This window comes from Colius striatus, chromosome 1 (assembly GCF_028858725.1).
Source record: "Colius striatus isolate bColStr4 chromosome 1, bColStr4.1.hap1, whole genome shotgun sequence".
Classification (NCBI taxonomy): domain Eukaryota; kingdom Metazoa; phylum Chordata; class Aves; order Coliiformes; family Coliidae; genus Colius; species Colius striatus.
The window spans coordinates 122,752,665-122,771,457 of NC_084759.1; the positions used below are offsets into that span (position 1 = coordinate 122,752,665).

General features: G+C 46.7%; 1 protein-coding gene across 3 annotated transcripts; it reads left to right on the plus strand.

Annotated features, from left to right (window-relative positions):
* Nucleotides 1-235: 235 nt before the first annotated feature.
* Nucleotides 236-18,793, plus strand: CTC1 (CST telomere replication complex component 1). 3 transcript variants are annotated; one of them, XM_062005484.1, is made up of 24 exons: nucleotides 236-294; nucleotides 375-523; nucleotides 3,091-3,337; nucleotides 4,207-4,403; nucleotides 6,806-6,950; nucleotides 7,351-7,653; nucleotides 7,825-7,953; nucleotides 8,575-8,801; nucleotides 10,305-10,479; nucleotides 10,564-10,764; nucleotides 11,000-11,126; nucleotides 11,328-11,442; nucleotides 11,784-12,246; nucleotides 12,608-12,697; nucleotides 12,980-13,123; nucleotides 13,734-13,804; nucleotides 14,618-14,727; nucleotides 15,050-15,215; nucleotides 15,449-15,535; nucleotides 15,620-15,779; nucleotides 16,254-16,318; nucleotides 16,571-16,733; nucleotides 16,867-16,993; nucleotides 18,156-18,793. In XM_062005484.1, exons 1-24 carry the CDS (start codon nucleotides 274-276, stop codon nucleotides 18,332-18,334), a joined length of 3,861 nt encoding a protein of 1,286 aa, XP_061861468.1. In that variant the 5' UTR covers nucleotides 236-273; the 3' UTR covers nucleotides 18,335-18,793. The 3 variants fall into 3 exon arrangements, with proteins under 3 accessions (XP_061861468.1, XP_061861461.1, XP_061861478.1); XM_062005477.1 differs by lacking the exon at nucleotides 236-294 and having other exon boundaries at nucleotides 316-523; XM_062005494.1 differs by lacking the exons at nucleotides 236-294; nucleotides 15,620-15,779; nucleotides 16,254-16,318; ... (1 more) ...; nucleotides 16,867-16,993; nucleotides 18,156-18,793 and having other exon boundaries at nucleotides 316-523; nucleotides 15,367-15,486.

Consider the following 18,793-nt stretch of genomic DNA (forward strand, 5'->3'; position numbering starts at 1 on the left):
AGTGGAAAGGCGCTGACCGCCACCGTGAGGCCATTTACCCAGAGGCTGCTGCCGCTCACCCGCCCACACAGCAGCGCCCCGAGCCTGAGGGGCTTCGGCCGCCGCCGCGCGCCGCTGAGGGGCAGAGGGAGGAGCCGAGCGGGGGTGGCGGCGGCGATTGACCGGCGGAGGAGAAAGGGGGCGGAGAGCGGCGGCTGGCGCTGCGCGTTTCCTTCCACCACGTCGCCACGGCAACGCTGTGAGCCACGCGGCCTGGCCTGGCCTAGCGCTCTCATGGCGGAGCCCTGTGCCGCGGTGAGTGAGTGCCCCAGGGGACGGTTTCGAGCCCTCCTCGTCACATGGCGCTGAAAACCCGTTTCTCTGCTTCTCTCCAGGAGCAGCGCTGGCTGCAAGCGGCTCGGGACTTCGCCCACCAGGCCCTCCTTGCCCGCGAGGGACCTGGCGGGCCCGAGCCGCCGCCGCTGGACGCGGTGCTGCGGTGCCTGCGGAGCGCCTGCGGCGGGGACCTGCCGCTCGGCTACAGGTGACCGCGGGGCGGAGAACGCAGGGTGGGAGGGATGAGGGGACGGAGCGGGGGGAATCATTTGGGGCCTGGTGCTTGCGGTCGCCTGTCGCTCATAGGCAGCACCTTCCGGAGCCCCTTCACTTCCAGGCCTGCAGTCGTGGGACGATGGAGCGGAGCTGGCGTGGTCCTCCCAGGAGCACGGCAGCAGCAGCAGGCGCACCAGAAGCTGCCGCCGCTGGCAGGCGAGCACCGCTCGTTTCTGTGCGATGCGTGCCCCGGATGCTGCTGTGGGAGGGATGTTGTTGAGGACTGGTGACTACCTGGCTTTTCTTGTCTTTGATGCGCTCCCGACCGCTCTTGCAGTATGATTAAGCACCGTATCCGCTTGTCTGCGGTAAGCAGAGCGTTTAACCAAAGTAGGGCATGTTGCTGAAAGCAAGCTGCTCTGCTGCACAGCGTTTGCACGGCCATCTGGATCCTTCTCGTTGACTGTCTGCTCAGGGGGCTGTTCCTGGACACGGGCTCCAAGGCTGTTGGTCTGCCTTTGAACGTGCGCTCTCGTGAAGGGAGAATCTAGGATAACGTGGTCCATGTTTGAGTTGGTAAAAAGCTTTTGGGTGCTTACTATTAGGAAAAACACACAACTTGCAGGGAGACAGCCAGATTGGAAGGTTAAGCTCACCTGGATCTATTTCTTTCTTGCTCTAACTTATGGTGAGACAATATCTATTAAAACCCTTAGCACAGATGGTTTTGTAATAAAGATCAACTGGAATTGATTTGAGACTTATGGCCTTTACTTTTATACTATCACTTTATAAATTTAGATTGCAGGTCTTTCACACCATCTAAACCACACTCATATAAACCATATTTTTTCTGTAGATTATGTTTTACAATGTTTAGACCAGAATTTACTTTAGATTCAGAATAATGCATAGAGAAGCTTTGAAGGTAGTTGGTATGAGGCCAGTGGCCAGTTTGTGAGCAGCATACTACATCCACAGCTAACCTTGAAGCTCTGGAGCACCAGAAGGTCCAGTCAGTTCTCTGTATGTGATAACCAGGATGCAGTGCACTGTAATTTTGCTTTCTACCATAAAACAGTTGGCACGGGGGATGAGAACATGGACATCACCGGGCTCTCCTTGCACATCATATCAGAATTATTCTTGGTGTTGGTCTGTCTCTGAGGATGGAGCAGCTTGCTGTTGTCTTTTTCAGCTAATCTTTTCCCTGTTCAGATTCCTGCCAGATACACAACCTGCATAAGTTTATCTGTTGTGATTATTTTTTATATAAATGCTATTTGTAAATGATTCGGACCCATCACTTGTCTAGACTGGTTTCTGGCTTTGAACCTTTGATATCTGACTAATCAAGTGAAACACTTCATACTCTTTGAATTTGATTATGTCCTGTGACTGAATGAGTGGGTGTTGTGAACAGAGCTCCACTTTCATAACCTAAAATTATCAGCTAACCTCACTAGAAACAAGTACCAAAATCGGTAGCTGGAGAACAGTTTGCATGTATTTGCTCTTTCAGTGTTCATATTAGGATGGACAGAGGACTCTAATTCTCTAACATAGAGAGCCAGGATGTAAACAGTGATGATGAATGCTGCCATGGTTACATAAACACTGAAAAAGCTTAGAATCTAGTAAGCATGCTTGCCCATATTCAGTATCATAGTCTAATCGTAGAATCATTTTGGTTGGAAATGACCTTTAAGATCATCGAGTCCAATCACTAACCTCACACTGCCAAGGTCACCAGTGAACCATGTCCCTCAGCGCCTCATCTATATGGCTTTTAAATATCTCAAGGGATAGTGACTTTACCACCTCCGTGGGCAGCCCGTGCCAGTGTCTAACAACCCTCTCAGTGAAAAAGTTCTTCCTAATGTCCAGTCTAAACCTCCCCTGGTATAACTTGAGCCCATTTCTTATTGTCATTACTTGGGAGAAGAGTTCGACTCCCACCTCACTATAACCTCTTCTCAGGTAGTTGCAGAGAGTGCTTAGTGTCTCCCCTCAGCCTCCCCTCTCATCCCTCAGACACTCCTTGTAAGACTTGAGCATGACAAATGCTAAACTGCAGGCAGGTTCACGTGAGACTGATTTGATATTACACCTCCTCTCCCCCTTCTCCCCAAAGCCAGAAAGTTCCTGAGGTTTTCTCACAGAGTCTGCCATTCAAACTAAAAATATCTGAACTGATAACTTTTCTCCCTCCCACCTACCCCGTGTGTACTTGAAAACAAGTTCTGTTTTATAAACTCTGTGTTATTTTTTTCCAAGTCTTCTGCATACCTGCTCAGGTAACTGTAGTAGCAGAGGATGTCTGTTTTCAGAGGGAATGCTCAAGCAGAACAGACAAGTCATCTGAGCTGAGAGAGATCATTGATAAACACCAGTGAATGAGTTGGTTCTTGTGATGTGGTATCCTCAGACCACACCAATAGCGCTAAAACTCTTCTGACTCTGTCCACTGCAATCACTGTAATCCCCAAACTTTGCAGACTGGATTTTCCCTACATCCATCTATATTCTTGCTTATCTTTGTTCTTTTCTTTTCCCCAGCTTTATCTCCATCTCTGATCTACAGCGTCAGCAGTGTGTGCCATGCTGCAGCCACCTGACTTGGAGCACTAATGAATTTAAAGAATGGGCTCATCAAGGACAAGGTGTTTTACCCTTGCAGAGCGCTTTGCCGAGGACTTACCTGATCTTGGTTGGCTATTTAACAGATAGAAGGCAAGAGAACGAAGATGAGGTGGTAGACGGTTGCCTATACGTGAAAGACAATACTGGGATAATTCCTTGTGAGGTATGTCCTCAAGTCTGAGGGATTCTGTGTTTATTCCCACTCCTGGGGCAGTGTCGTAGACCACTAGGGGCTTCAAATGGTCTGCCAAAGCCTGTGCCATGGGAAATCTGTGTAACAGGCAGGAAAACAGCAAGCTGGGGTCCTGGGGAGAGGATAGAATGTGTCAACTTTGTCATTGCTAGGAGGACAAGTATTGAGTGTGCTGGCCTGGGAAAAAAGATACAGCCTAATCTACTGTTAAATTCTCCACAGTACAAGGTGGTCTGAGAGATCTGGAGGTTACAGCACTACCCTCTATTTGTTGAGTTGCAACCAGTGGAGCAGTGGAGGATTGTACTGAGTGTTCAGTGATGCATTGATGGCATTTTCAGGAAAGAATAGTTTGCATGACAGTTGAGTTAAAGGCCATTGAATGTCATTGCAAAGGAAGTCTACATGAGGTAACCCCTAGAGTAGTGATGAAAGTGCTTTCCAAGGGCACAAAGACTAGGAAATAGTTAAATTGGTATGAACTTCTAACTGAAAACACAGTGAAAAAGAAGTAGGTGAGAATCTTAGTCTGAAAATAACAAAGCCTTGCAGTGAATTAATTATCACCTTGCTGGAAGGATGTGAATATAACCCAGGAAGTGCTAGCTGTGGAGCTCAGCAAATCTGTTCCAGACTTGCATCTGGAAGGACAGGAGTTCTCCATGTGAGATAAGAGAGTGGGCAGAAAACACTACTCTCCTTAAGTAATGAAGCCCAGCAGCAGAACGTGAGTTTGCACTGTACATGCAAAGGCAACTTAGTATTGAACGTTGTAAGTTATCCTGAGAAAACATGCTGTAACTCTTCTCAAGCTTTTTTGTTGTTATCTTTTGTCTTAGCTCCTGCATTTTGAGCTTGAGTGGCTGGAGTCGCTGTTCCTCTTCCCAGGCTGGTCATATATCCCACAGACAGACCAGAGTGCAGCAGGGTATGTGGAAATTCTGGTGGACCCAGTGCCAGTGAATCTTCCAAAGGAAGTACCTGACACCATTCTAGTCACCTACCCAACATCAGCCAGGCCTTTGCTTACCTCCAGGTAAGCACCTAGTATGCTCAATGCTGTCATAGCACTGTTGCTCTGATTTGACAGGTATTGTGAAGAGCACTTGGCTTAGGAAGAGCCAAATGCTTTTTTCTACCACAGGTGAAAGCGTAACAGTGAGTCATGAAAGTAAAAGTTTTCATTAATCAGCTGTTTTCCAGGACTTTTCTGGAAGTTTTTATTCTGTATTTTGACAAAAGAAGACAAATCTTAATTATTTACAGAGGTATTTTGATAGTGCAGAAAAGGCATGATAACAAAGCAATGATTTAACTTTCAGTGAGGCTAAAATTAACTTTTTTGATTAACACTACTTTTTGTGAACCTACAGTGAACCAAAAGTTTTTTCCAAAGTAGTTCTAGATTCTAAAATGAAATCAATAACACTTCACCACCAGTCAAGTCCTTATACGATTGCCAGTTAAATGTCAGCTGACAAGAGTTGACCGTTGTCTTTAGTGGAAATAATACTTACAGTATATGAAAATGTAGCCAGAGAAACTGCAAATCTTACTGAATTTGGTACTCCAGGCTGCACTAGATGACATTTTATCTTCTTGAGTAGAGAATTCTTGGTGTGATTTATAACAATAGAATGTCACTAGTTAGGCTGCTTTAGTTTCTTTTTCGTTTTCTTTTTATTTAATTGAGTGTACCTGCTTGTGAGAAACTTACTTTACCTTTAAGTATTTGCTTTAGGTCAACAGACCTTTCTAAACAAGAAACCTATTTCCATATTTCAGTGCACACTTTCAGCTTTCAACGGAGAGCTTCTCAGCTGTTCCCTGTTGTCTGACCGATTTTCCATTTTCCTTTTTTAAAAGTGTTACCAGTGAAGTGCGGGTAATAGTTTGTGTGGACATCCTGGTATTTCTGTTTTTTAAAAAGTCAAAGTTAGGTAACTGTTAATATGTTTTAGAAACAAGAATGTGTTTCATAGAATCACAGAATGGTAGGGATTGGAAGGGACCTTTAGAGATCATCTAGTCCAACCCCCCTGCAGAAGCAAGTTCACCTAGATCAGGTCACATAGGAACATGTCCGGGTGGGTCTTGAAGACCTCCAAGGAAGGAGACTCCACAACCCCTCTGGGCAGCCTGTGCCAGGGCTCCCTCACCTGAACAGTCGAATAGTTTTTTCTTATATTTAAGTGGAACTTTTTGTGTTCCAGCTTCATCCCATTACCCTTTGTCCTATTACTATCTACTATAGAAAAAAGGGATGTCACAACCTCCTGACACCCACCCTTTAGATATTTATAAATGTTAATAAGATCACCCCTCAGTCTCCTCCAGACTAAACAGCCCCAGTTCCCGCAGCCTTTCCTCATATGAAAGATGTTCCAGTCCCCCGATCATCTTGGTGGCCCTGTGCGGGACTCTCTCCAGAAGTTCTCTGTCCCTCTTGAGCTGAGGAGCCCAGAACTGGACACAGGTCTCCAGATGAGGCCTCAGCAGGGCAGAGTAGAGGGGGAGAAGAACCCCCCTCGACCTGCTGGCCACACTCTTCTTGATGCATCCCAGGATGCCATTGGCCTTCTTGGCCACAAGGGCACATTGCTGGCTCATATTTAGTTTATTATCAATCAGGACTCCCAGGTCTCTCTCTGCAGAGCTGCTCTCCAGCAGTTTGACCCCCAGCCTGTACTGGTGCATGGGGTTGTTCCTTCCCAGGTGCAGGACTCTGCACTTGTCCTTGTTGAACCTCATGAGGTTCCTCTCTGCGCAACTCTCAAGCCGGTCAAGATCCTGCTGAGTGGCAGCACAGCCTTCTGGGGAATCAGCCAGCCAGTTTGTTTAGGGTAAGTGGGATGGTTACACTCAAGTCCAGTAGGAGTCCAAATGAAACTGACAAATGCAATGACAAACATTTGGTTGTTTGAAATGACTAAATAAATGTCACCTCTCTTTCCTCTGATCCATTTTCAGTTTTGCTACTCTTTCACCCTGTGCCAAGTTTGTTAGGAAAACTCTATTGTTGCTTTCAGGCTTGTTTTGTTTATACAGGCTTAGAGATTCTGTATGTGGCACATCTCATGGATCTACAGAGCCAAGTTCTGATTTCTGTTGAAGGATTGCTTCTGACTTTTTTTTTCCCCACACTTTTGATCTATAATTAGCTTCTTGCTTGTGGTAAAGCTTTTTATAACCTATGTGTTGTTGTGGAATTTGACAACACAACCCTGCTGTCTTCAGATATGAAGGCGTTTTAAAATGTCAAAGGGATTTAGTACATAAAAGTAGGAGTTTTGTATTGTTTTGAAAACCTCTCTAAAAGACGGTTGATATTACCTTGTTGGATCCTTTATTTCCAGAAAGTGCATATTTGTTTATTTTACTTTTGAGATATTTTAGAGTTCATCTCTGATTTTCTTTACCTCTTCAATTGCCCTCTAGGGCTCAATGTAACAAAAGATCAAAGCTCACTGTGGCAGGCGAACTGGTCAGACTTGGACCTCTCCTTTGTATTCGCCACAAAACATTCTTCTTCCTGTTTCTGAAGTGCATCTTCTCAGCTGTTTGGGTCCCTGTGCTGGTTCAGGTAAGTCCTTGCGATTTTGCTCACAAGTTGCTCGCTATCTGTACCTGTGTATGTGCTAGTTGCTTAATTCTTTGAAGCTTGCCCTTGACTTCCCAGTTTGATTTATTCTTCCTTTCACTACTGATTCTCTCTTTTTTTTTTTTTCCTTAATTAACTGGATGCCGTCTACAATAGTCCTTGTGTGTAAGAAGCCTAGTTCTGTGCCCTGTGAAATGCAACCCTTCTCCCTCATGCAGTCGCAATGTTCCTGAACATCTTGCGGGTATCACCCTTTTGCTAAGGGTGCGAGGCAATCCTTTCATAAAGGAAAAAGGTTCTTTGGGTGGGGTTATTTGGGTCATGAAGATTCTTTTTTCCAGTGCAGAAGATGCTGATGCTGCTTTTGGTTTCTGTGTTCTAGAAGCCCAAGCAGCTGGCATGGCATCATGTCCTCCAGCTGGGTCACAAGTACACAGTAACAGGCCTGAGTATGTGCAGCCTGAAGAAATCTGGACAAAGGATGTTTGTCACTGGTGTTTCTTCCTGCCTTCTGCCCTACTGTGCAGAGCTGCTGAGGGAGCAGCCACCAGACAGTGCTTGGCAAGACGAATCTACTCCATCTTCTTCCCTTGAGGCTGCTGAGCAGCTCAGTGACTCCTTGGAGCCGGAAGTTGAAGAGGAGACACCAAGATCAACCAAAGAGTCCAAGATCATCTCTTATGTGGTAAGGATTCATAGGGTTAGCCTTCGCCCACCTGTGCCGTAGGGTTTCAGCTCCTGGCCTGCAAGTTCTTCTTTTCACAATGAATTTATTTCCTTATTGCTCAGGCCTATGAACCTCATATGTTCTAGGAGTCTGTACACTCCCGTAACTTTCTGTTTGCTTTCTGTTTAGGGAACTGTCACCAAAATACTCAATGTCCAAGCCGGTCTCTTTCTACTAGATGACAAAGTCTGCTTGTGCCTTGCTTACCAGCAGTTGCTGAACTTTGCACATGGACTCCGACCAGGAGCATGTGTAGAGGTAAGTTGAGACTTACAAGGCATAAAGCATTCAGTTGAAAAGACTCAGGCCCTAGGGATGGCTCACGAGTGTGTGAGTCAACACAAGACTACGCAAACCATGGAATTATGGATCATATTGTCTAGACTTGATCATGACAGTCAAAGTGATTGTATGTAAAGGGTGGGTGTCAGGAAGATGGAGCCAGGCTGTTCTCAATGATGGCCAATTATAGGACAAGAGGCAGTGGGTATAAACTGGAACAAGAGGTTCCAAAGAAACACAAGGAAGAATTTTTTCACTGTGAGGGTGACAAAGCACTGGCTGCCCAGGTGGGTTGTTGAGCCTCCTTCTCTGGAGACATTCAGAACCCACCTGGGTGAGTTCCTGTGTGACCTACTCTAGGTGGTCCTGCTCTGGCAGGGAGGCTGGACTAGATGATCTTTCGAGGTCCCTTCCAACCCTTAAGATTCTGTGGTTCTGTGATTATCTAATTCCTCTCTAAGCAGTAACAGGTTCCTCAGGCCTATTGGGCTTATAGACAATCCAGTAGAGAGACAAAGGATTTAAGGTGGGGTGGTGGGTTATGGGGGTGGCAGACTAGCTATCTCATCTCTGAAGTTGTATGTCTGTGTATTTTAGCTCATCGATGTCCACCTGCTGCAGAAGCCTCTGGTATCCTTCCCTTTCGTTGTACTTGGTGCTTGCCTGAGCAGCACCGTTGTGCTCAAGAGTTTTTCAAGGCTCAGCACCTCCTACCAGCCACCGGCCTCGTCAGGAAATCTCTTCTTACAGCTGCTCTTCCGATACAATCTTGGTATACCTCTCTACCTCTGGCTGGTGAGCCTCCTGGAGACGTTTGAGGAGAGGTGAGGACAGTTCTTCTGAAGTCAGGCAATGTGTAAATGTGCTTTGTAGGCTACCTGGGTGTCTCCTAGATCAATGGTTCACAAAATTGCCAAGCCTGGATACTAATAGCAGCAGCAATTGTTGTGTTTGTTTTTTTTACTGGCCTAAGTAAGCTGTTTGTCTGCATTTCACATCGTGCCCAGTTGCTTGTACCTTACAATTGCTCTTACGAGAAAATCCTGCACAGTTTCCAAGTGCACGTGCAGTAAATCTACCACTCTCAGGAAGCTGCTCTACTCCAGAGGACATGCTCATGTACTGCCTAGGGGGATTTGTCCTGAAATCTGTAAGCACTGAAGGGATGTCTGCCTGCCAACGTGGTTTCTTTGGCAGGTCAAGGTGGGCACCAAGGCTGAGACTGGAAACTGCTACTACAACCAGGTTGCAACCAATACGCTCCTGTGTCCTGGCTGCTCACAAGAGCAGCTGCTCAGCATAGCAGCCTCAGATATTCTGAATATTGCCAGGAGTGTGAGCATTCATTTTCTCACACATGGCTTATGTCTGGGTCTTCCATATAGCTTTCTGCTGTTTGGGATGGCTGCACTCTTTGCGTGACAGCTGTGGGCTAGTTTCTGGGTTTACTTCTGGGTTTTGTTAGTGAAAATATTTGTCTTTGTTCTGGAATAGTTATGGTTGGTCAATGTAACTGGTGCCTTAGACTTCAAAACCTAAAATGTATGTATTTAACCTTGGACAGTCAAGTAGCAGTTTACAGAATGCTCAGTCTTCCTGTGCTTTACTGGCATTGTGGAATTTTTACCATGCTTTCCAATAAAACAGCTGCAGTTTTTCCACAGGAGTGATGCTATCTCCAAGTTTCATGTTTTAGTAGCTTTTGCACTTTCTTCAAATGTAATTGCTAAGTCTTGCTACTGCTTAAAAATTGTTCTAGTGAGTTAGTTGCTATCTCTTTTTTTATTTCAGTTTGCTGTTCTGTTAGTAAATCCTATTTTGACTGGCAGTGAGGTTACTTCCAGGCATTCAAAAAGCAGCGAGCTGAGCTTCTGAAAGGAATGCAGGGCAAGGAAAATATTGGAACAAGAGCCAATCAGTCATCATTTCTCCCTTGTGATTTTTTTGGGTTTTTTGCATCCTGTGAAAGAAAGCCAAGTATACCTAACTTGAGTAATTGTGTCAAGCTAAGCCAAAATGCATGGATGTCCATTTTTGTCACTTAGAGATTATTTTCCTGTGGTTTGGGGTTTTCTTGTCCATTTGAGATTTTACCAGTCTCTCCACTTCTCTGTATTTTCCTGTTCCCTGTCCATTTGACATAAATCAGAATCACCCTTAAATCGTTCCTTTTTTCAATCACTTCACATTCTTTTAGTCCCCTCCTTAGTTCTTCATCCATACAGCACATTCACTCCTAACGAGCAGAAAGAATCCCTGACTTACAAACACCATCCATTAAAAAGTGAGAACTGCAAATGCTTCTAACTGTTGCATTCTTTTTACAGGTTTTCTTGTTTCTTTGGGCGGCATCGACTGTTGCTTAGCTCTACACACCGAAATGCTGGAGCTGCTGAGAAGTTCCTTGTCCCTCTTCTGCAAGCTGTGGTGCCAGGTAGAGGGGAAGCAAGAGATATTTATAATGAAATCCTATCAGAAATACACCACTGTCCCCTGCAGAAGGTGAAGAAATGCTCCGTGATCTGTTTCCTGTTTGTCTGATGAGAAGAAACTCGTCTGGTTCATTCTTTCTTTCTTTTTCCTTAGTATTTGCCCCTGAACCCCCCATGCCAGGCCCCATCTCTATCTGCAGTTTGCCATATGGCAGAACAGAAGAGCTGGGAGGGCTTCAGCCCATCACAGCTGCTCTCCTCCTCGGAGGCACAGCACATGGGCACCCAGGAGTTGAATCGCAAACTGGCTTGGTCCTACTGCACACTCTCAGCAGGAAGTTTCCAGTCCCGACTGGTAGGTGCCTTGTTTCTTTTACCATCTGTGCCTTGAGAGTTCCTGGTTCTCCTCCTGCCTTCCGGTACCCTGTCTGATGCATACCTGTTCCTCTTGTTGGGGACCAACACTGCTTCTCTCACCTGTGGTGTGTTGGACACAAGCTGAATTTGGTCCACCTCTATGCACACTTTGATTTATGGCCTTCAAAAATGGGAAGTGTTTGATGGTTTTTGCAACTTCTTTTCCATTGCAGATACTGCTGGGTGTGCTGAGAGTCTCCTCCAGGAAGAGTTCTCTCCAGCTACAGGACAAGAGCAGCACGCTTCCCTGTGTGATATCCCATAAGGATGGTAGCCCCTTTGCCCATACAGCTCTCATAGGTACGTCCCACTAAGCTAAATTTGGAAGTGCTGAGCTTTTGCTGTTCTGCCATCTAGCTCCAAAACAAGGAAGAGGAGACTTGGTATGGAGATGCTGAACTGTCACTGCCTGGCCTCATGGCTTCAAAATGAGGAAACTGAGCTTGCTGTCTTTATTTTGTCTTTTTATTAGCTCATCTGCTTTGTCTGATTTGTTTGCAGGGTCACTCTTGCAGGTGGAAAACTACCAGCTCATAGTGGAAAGATTCCTTCAGACTGATTTTCCCTCATGGGAGCACCTGGCAAATCTGGAGCATGTGAGGGAGAAAAAAACCAGGTAAATCCCTTTATTCGATGCACAAGTAAAATCTTCACTCTCTGGTTCCACAACTAATTTGGACTGTGGTAAAGCTACTTATCAGTACAGTACTTCAGTGTCAAAGCAACTGTTCTTTGCTATTTACAGAAAAGGAGATCTTTATCAGTGACAAAACCACCATCTCCATTTTGTTTGGAGTTAACCCAGCTTGGTAGCTACCCTCTGCTTCAGCAATCATGCTGCTCCTTCTGAATACCCATGGGGCACTCACCAGCAGTGTTTTTCCCAGATAACACACCTGTTTCGGACAGCCACCTGTCAGGAATAGGGAGTTTCACTCCTCCCATTTGTCGTTTCAGTGTCTACGTGCAGTTCTACTTTGAAGACGTTCAGGTTCTCCATGCTGCTGAAGGACGGATCCAGAAAGGCATCAGGAGTGGAGATAGCTCCTCTATGAGGAAAAAGGATGATGGCGGCTTAACATCTGAGCTTGAAACTCCGAAGGCAAAAATGCTGAAATTAGAGGATCCTAAACCAGAGACCCACAGAGATGAGAACTGTCAGGAGGGCCAGAGCAGCCCTAGAGGAACCAGCTGTGTATCTCGGCTATTCCTCGTTACTCAGAAAGAGGGTCTGATGTTACGCAATTACCAACTACCCAGAAAAGAAGATGCAGCAGGCCAGCAGCTGCAGCGCAGTTTCCAAGCCACGGTGCTGTGGCTGGGCAGAGCTCGGCTCTGGAGCCACCCCAGAGAAATTGGGAATCTGCCAGAGCTGGAGGAGATGGGCCGTGATGGAGAAGAGGACGTGACACGGCAAGAAGTGAGGCAGGAGGCAGCTTTGGCATGTGGCTTGATAAGGCTGAGAGCTGTCCCCTCAGGGAGGCTGTGTGATAATTAACTATCTAGATTCCTAATACATGGGGAAATGATTTTTGTGCTGGCTACAGGTATAGGTTTGTATAGGCATCTTCCTTGTGCCACCCCAAGGGAGTTTCATGTCCTCTCTGTCACCTTCCTCTAAATGCATCCACCTTCTCTTGCCCTTGATGATGCCAACTTTACTTCTCAATTAAGACATCCTCTGCCGGGATTGCCCTTTTCTTGCTGTATTTTTAACTTCCTGCCTTTTTCCTAACATTTCTCATGCTGTTTTCTCTTTCTCTCCTCCCTTCCCTCACCAGGCACTACTGCTTTTTATGGGAAAGTCTCTACGATGGTTTCCATTTCTGCACCTGGATGGGCTGTATCGCTTCGTTGTGCCCTGCTGCTCGGTAAGAGAGAGGTTGTCTTCCTCTTGGAGACTTTTGCTGAACTGCATGTGGGAGTCGAGGAGTCAGACAGTGACTAAGCTCTTTTCAAGGCTTGGAATTCCCATCTGTCTTGCCAAAGACTGCTTCAGTTCTGTGTTTGGTTAAAATTCGCAGAGCCTTGAGTTCAGTGGATTTGTCTTTTTTTCTTTAAACCGTTGTCCTTCAGTGACCCTTTTTTCCTATATAACTTTTCATCTCCTCCTTTTAATAGTCTCTTCTCTTGCCTTATCACTCTTGACTCAGGACTTAGAAGTGTTTGACAAGCTCTGTTCCCCACTTGTGCCAACAAAGTTCCTGAGCAGGTCATCCTGCCCCCTGTGCCTGCCTGTCCAAGATGCCTGGCACTTACAGCATGAGACATGGATCTCCCATCTGCCCGAGCACCAGGTATGCACTGCCTTACTGCTCTGGGCTTTCATGAGCAACCAAGAGATCTCTCCAGAACTAGCTCAGAAAATTATCCACACAGAATGTCTTGTTGATGAGACTGTTCTGCTCTAAGCTCCACCAGAGGCTGATTCACATTTTCATGCTTCAGAATTATATCTGGGGAGGAAGCGTCAGTTGCTTGATGTAGCACTAAGCGTGCAGAGCTTGTCTGGGGATAGACTGAGGGGGGAATCTCATTAATATTTATAAGTATATAAATGGTGGGTGTCTCCTGTTGCTAGATACCACAGAAAAAAAGTGATGCCCCAACCTCCTGACACCCACCATGGATGCGATGAAGCTGGAACACAAAAAGTTCCATTTAAACATAAGAAAAAACTATTTCACTGTTCAGGTGAGGGAGCCCTGGCACAGGCTGCCCAGGGAGAGTGTGGAGTCGCCTTCCTTGGAGGTCTTCAAGACCCGCCTGGACACGTTTCTGTGTGACCTGATCTAGGTGGACCTGCCTCTGCAGGCTAGATGATTTCCAAAGGTCCCTTCCAAGCCTACCATTTTATGATCCTATAAACTGCAATCCATCTGAGGCTGTGTCTCTCCCTCTTTTTAGCTGGCAGCCAGGTCAGTGCTGACAGGCATGGACCAGAGAATTTTCTCCATTGCAGAAGTCCTTAGTGACAGGTATGTTGATCTGCCACAAATTATATGTGAGCTTATCTTTGGGAATGGGTCTTTGTTCACCTTTATCAGAGATTGTACTGCATTAAACCGCGAGGAATTACCTGCCTTAGGAACATAGTTTGTAAGTCTTCCAAACTGCCAGTCCAGGCTGCCCCCATCCTGTTTATCAAAGCTGTTTATCAAAGCTGTTTATCAAGTTTATCAAAGGTGACAGGACTGCAAAATGGTGTCCAGAAAAAGTTTGAGCTACTGTTGGTGTAGATTGGGTCCTGAAGGTCTCTGCTAAATTCCTCTCAGAAGTGGAAACAGGTGCAGCAGGGAAAATGAGGCTGAATGTGTGATGTTTTTTGTTGGATTTTTTTGGTCATTGTATTGTATCTTGCTCAAATAAATGGTAGGATTAAAAGCTTTTCCATTCAAAGCGTGTTTAATCTGGAGTGATGTGCATGTGCACTGAAATCTTCACAGTGCCTTATGATAAAGTGAGTTTTTCTTTGCCTGACTTCCTCTTCTAATTAAGAACAATAATTTGGAGTTAAGCAGATGGGAGCAGAGTAAATGCCTCTCCCTCCTTCAGTGCTGGGCCTTGAAGGAGCAGAAAGCATTTTAAAGGAGCTTCTTGTCCTTGGGTGGGATAGTCTGCAGCAAGCTGCCCTCAATCCAGTAGCTCTGGTGCTCAAGGGCAGGTTCCCTTGAAACCGGGCTCAAGCAACAGCACTCCACTCCACTCTGTCCTTGCTGGCAATCTTGAAGTTAGGCCTTCTTCCTCTCCCTTTGGCTTCAGGCTGGACAGAAATCCTGGTCTGCTGTTAGTTTCACAGGTTCCCTTGTTTCTTTCTCTGGTGAGATAGTGGAGAGGACCTTGTGTGCCTCTCCTAAGAACGAGAAGACATCTCTGACTGTTGACCTTCAACAGCAGAAAGGTAAGGTTGTGACAGCCTGTAAGATAACAATAGATTGATCCTGGCTTCTTTCTGTTTCAGAGAGACTTGGCTAACTGTGCTCCTGCATCTCAGAATAGTACGCCAGGGTGCTGCAGCCCTTTGCACGTCAGAGGGCCAGGAAGCCACACACTGCATGCGTGTTGGGGAGGGGAGTGGGAATACTGTACCTGGAAAATCTATGAGGTGGAACAGTGATGGCTTCGTTGTGATGGGAGGGAAAACACCAGGTCCAGCTCAGGGACAGGCTGTGCCGCCTGCATGTGAGTGAGCTCATGGTGTGTGTGGTTCTGTGCCTCCTCAGGGAGTCTACTAGCCAGTGATCACAGCGTGAAGCTCAGCGTCTCAGCCGCTTCAGGCTCCCCTGTTGTGATGGATATTTACATCGCTGCTACCTATCTGCAGCATCTCTGGGGATTGCTACCTGGAGCCAAGATCCTCTTCCAGAACTTGGAACGCAAGATCTCAAGGTATCCCTGATCTAGGCCACATCTCTGGACTCTCTTATGGTGCTTGAAACAATCTCTTATTCTCTCCTTTGAGTGGACTCTCCTCATCCTTCATCCATACCTTCATGTTTCCCAATCCCTTACTACAAATTATTTTCCTACTGTGTTACAGGTGAAGATCAGCCCAACCAGCCCAAGAGAACAGCAGTTTGGTTTCTACAAGCTCCTCTGACATCTACTCTTTCATATTGCAGATTCCATAACGTTTATTGCACGTATATTGCCTCCAGCTCTATGAGCACTGTATCTCTGCCAGCTTCTCGCCCACCTTTTCCTTCCAGGTGAGTCCAGGGTCTGTTCCCACCTTACAGTGTCCCAAGAAACGTTTCTGTGTTCCAAGCTTCTTATATTCCTGTTTGTTTTAGTCCTGCAGGAGAAGCCTCTACCCTCTCGCTAGTGTTTCTGTCCAGCTTGCAACCTCCCCTGCAAAACCCACCCCAGGCACGGATTTTATGCCACTTATCCTGTGTGCTGACTCTGTCCTTGCAGTGGGTTTGCTCACTTTGCAGCAGCATCTTCAAAGAGGTATTCAAACTTCCACAGAGATAATTTGTGAAGAGCCTTGCAGGTTTTCTACTCTGACACATCCTTTGCTACCACGTAGAGGAAATCAGAATTCCTATTGCAATTCCAAAACCTCTTCTTTTTCCAGTCTCTGAAGAGGACTCGGGTATTAGAAAGGGATCAAAGCAACAAGGGATTAGAAGTATGTATCTGATGGCAGGCAGGCTGTCAGCTAGGACTGGGAGTGAAATGAGGACACAGAAGGGGAGAATCGTACTCTGTTAATGCTCAGCTTCACCCCTGTGCATGGCTGTTGGGGTTCAGCACCTCGCACTTCCCCATGCAAACTTTTCCCAAGACACTCGTTGGAAATGCAGGGAAGTTCTTCCATCCTTTGCATACTTAATTTGGGAAGGATTGAAAGAAGCAGTGGCCCTTCCCCTTTCTTTCCCTTACAGCCACCCTTGCTTATCTGTAGCTTTGCTCTTCCTTCAGGGGAGGTGTACCCGACACAGTCCACCATGTCCGTCCCATGCGGGAGTGAGGCAAGCTAGTGCACGGTAAGCGCTGCTGAGATGGGACGTGGGAAGAGGGGGGTAGGAGGGAGCAAGTTACACCACAGAGGGGAGGGGGAAAATCGAGGGATCAAGGGAAGAGCAAAGGCAGAAGGTTGCAAGTCGTCATATCTTCCCAGATGTGAACAGAGCTCCCTGTCATCGCTGAGATCCGTTGTCAGGGACGTGGCCCTTGTGAGGGAGCTGGGCATTGTCCTGCCTCCCCACTGCATCTTAGCCTGCCTGCTCTCTCAATAGGGTGCTGGTGGAGGATGGGACGGGTGAAGCTTTGGTGCTGTGCAGGAACCAGCTTGTGGCAGCAGTGCTGGGCCTGAGTCCTCTGGAGTGGGAAGCTCTTGAGAACTGCGTGCAGAGCAGGGGCAGAGTGTACTTTCAACATGGGGAAGCTGCTGGCTCAGGGGTGAGTGGTTTATTCCAGTAGCAATTGCAGCATGCTGGGCTCGAGCCTCGGCTGGACTGGATTTCCCTTTGCTGTGGGTATTCCAGTGGCTCCCTCTGCACATCCACTGGCAACACACCCTTTCCTTCCTTAGTGTGTAGAGGAACCCGAGGATCTCATTGCTTGCTACTTAAGGAGCCTGTGCAGGAGTCCTCTCATCTGTCGCCCTATCCTGCTGGATTTCAGCCTAGACAGGAAGCCGTCCAAGATCCCACAGCCTGGTAAGCAAGCACTGTTAGGTTTTGGAATATTTAGTGTGGGAAGGAAGGGAGGAGCAGTCTCGCCAGGCTGGGTAAGGAGAGCTGCCCTCACTGCCTGCAAAGCAAGATCTTCAGAGGGTTTCCATGGAATTGTGAGTTCTGTAGTGTAGAGCTGTGTCTTAGCAGACCCATGGTTACAAAGACACAGAAATCATGTTACAGATGTTGCTATATACAGCAATATTATATCTTGAATTTTTCTACTTCATAGAGAAGCACAAAAGTAATGTTGAATTGTCCTTGTAGTTGTGGTGAACAACTTGAAGCTTCTCTGTTCAAAGTTTACATATGCTTCCAGGAGAATATATCGGCTAAACTACTGGGATAGTAATTGTTTTGTGTCAGCAGAGTGGGGGTTGTGTGTGTATAGCAGTGATGGCGGGAGATAACATGTTTTATTAGCAACCCCCCTTGCTATCCCATCCCCTGATAATGAAGGTACAAGTTTATTTCTGTGAGATGCCTCTTACACACAAAGCTTCTCCTATTTTAGAGCAAGGTTCCCAGTCCTTGGATGGGATGGGGTTCTGGCCAGCCAGAGTTAGTGTGCAGACCTCTCAAATCCAAGTGGGATCTGACTTTAGACAGGACAAAAGGTGGAGCCAAGGCTAGATCTGGAAATCCTCACCATGGCCACAGAATGTAAAGTGCTGAAGAGCGTTGGTGGGTGCTGCTGTCAGAGCTCATGCTGCCACAACTGTGCCCTTACGGTGTTAAGGGGACATTCTTCTTAGCTGCTTGTGCCAACACTGGTGCTCGAGTGTGAGCCCAGGGGCTGTAGGGGCTGATTTGCTAAGCTCACCAGAGGGAGCTGCACTGTGGAGGGCATTGTCTTTTGGCTGTCATGTGACAGTACCAGGTTGCCACACCAAGAGAAGATGCAAGGCCTGGTGTATCAGCTCTGTGAGCAGCACACAGTTCACAGAGTTTCACTTGCCTCCTCCAAGTTGGAGGGATGCTGGCCAAGTGTACTCATTGCTTACAGCCTGGATTCCTTGAGGTTTAGCTGGTGCCAAGCAGCTGCTGCAAGGCCTTCCCTGCCTCAGCAACTTGTACAGCCGTGTGGTAGAGCAGAGCAGGAGCTCCGTGCTGAGTTGTTACAGGTTGTGTCTTTCCCCTTCAGCTCCGCTGCAGCTGAGAAATTTCCGGTCAGGTGAAGTGGAGTTTGTGTCACAAGTGGGACCTCGGCTGAGCCTGCTGTGCCTGAACGTGGAGGAGGTGGACCAAGAAGCCTTAAGCTATCTGAACAATGAGAGGATTAGGAGGACACCAAGTCACTGTGGAGGGGGAACCACTGCTTAACATGTCTCCCAGTGGGAGGGGAATTATGGAAATACCTTCTGGGACTGGGAGTTTTTTTCAATCCCATTTTCCAGTGGGAGCACAGGACCGTGAGCACAGGGTGAAGGGTGCACTGGAGACCCTGCTGGGGCTGGTGCGATTCCCAAATGGTCATTCTGGACCGTTGCCACCAGCAATACTGGGCTGCGCTTTGGAAGAGTGATGTTCAGTGCTTCCTACTTGAGAGTGGTTGATTTGGGCACAATGTGTGTATTTTGAGTATGGTAGTATCTACTCAATTATTAAAGTACAACTTAAACTACACTGTATATATTTTACTGTTAAGGTTTACTTGCACTACGGAGAACAAGGCAAAAGGTAGATCGTTGTTTTATGAGCAACTAATTATTAAAGCAATGTTTTTAAAGCATTTCCTTCCTCCAAGAAGAGAAGGGAAGTGAATAAATTACTGTTTGGAAA

Bases quoted from the DNA above. Each gene is read 5' to 3' on its own strand.
- CTC1 (XM_062005477.1), top strand. From the start codon at position 339: ATGGCGCTGAAAACCCGTTTCTCTGCTTCTCTCCAGGAGCAGCGCTGG. The intron at 12,247-12,607 runs GTGAGGCAGGAG...TTCCCTCACCAG, and splicing joins AGGACGTGACACGGCAAGAA to GCACTACTGCTTTTTATGGG. The intron at 16,734-16,866 runs GTGAGTGGTTTA...TTCCTTCCTTAG, and splicing joins GGGAAGCTGCTGGCTCAGGG to TGTGTAGAGGAACCCGAGGA.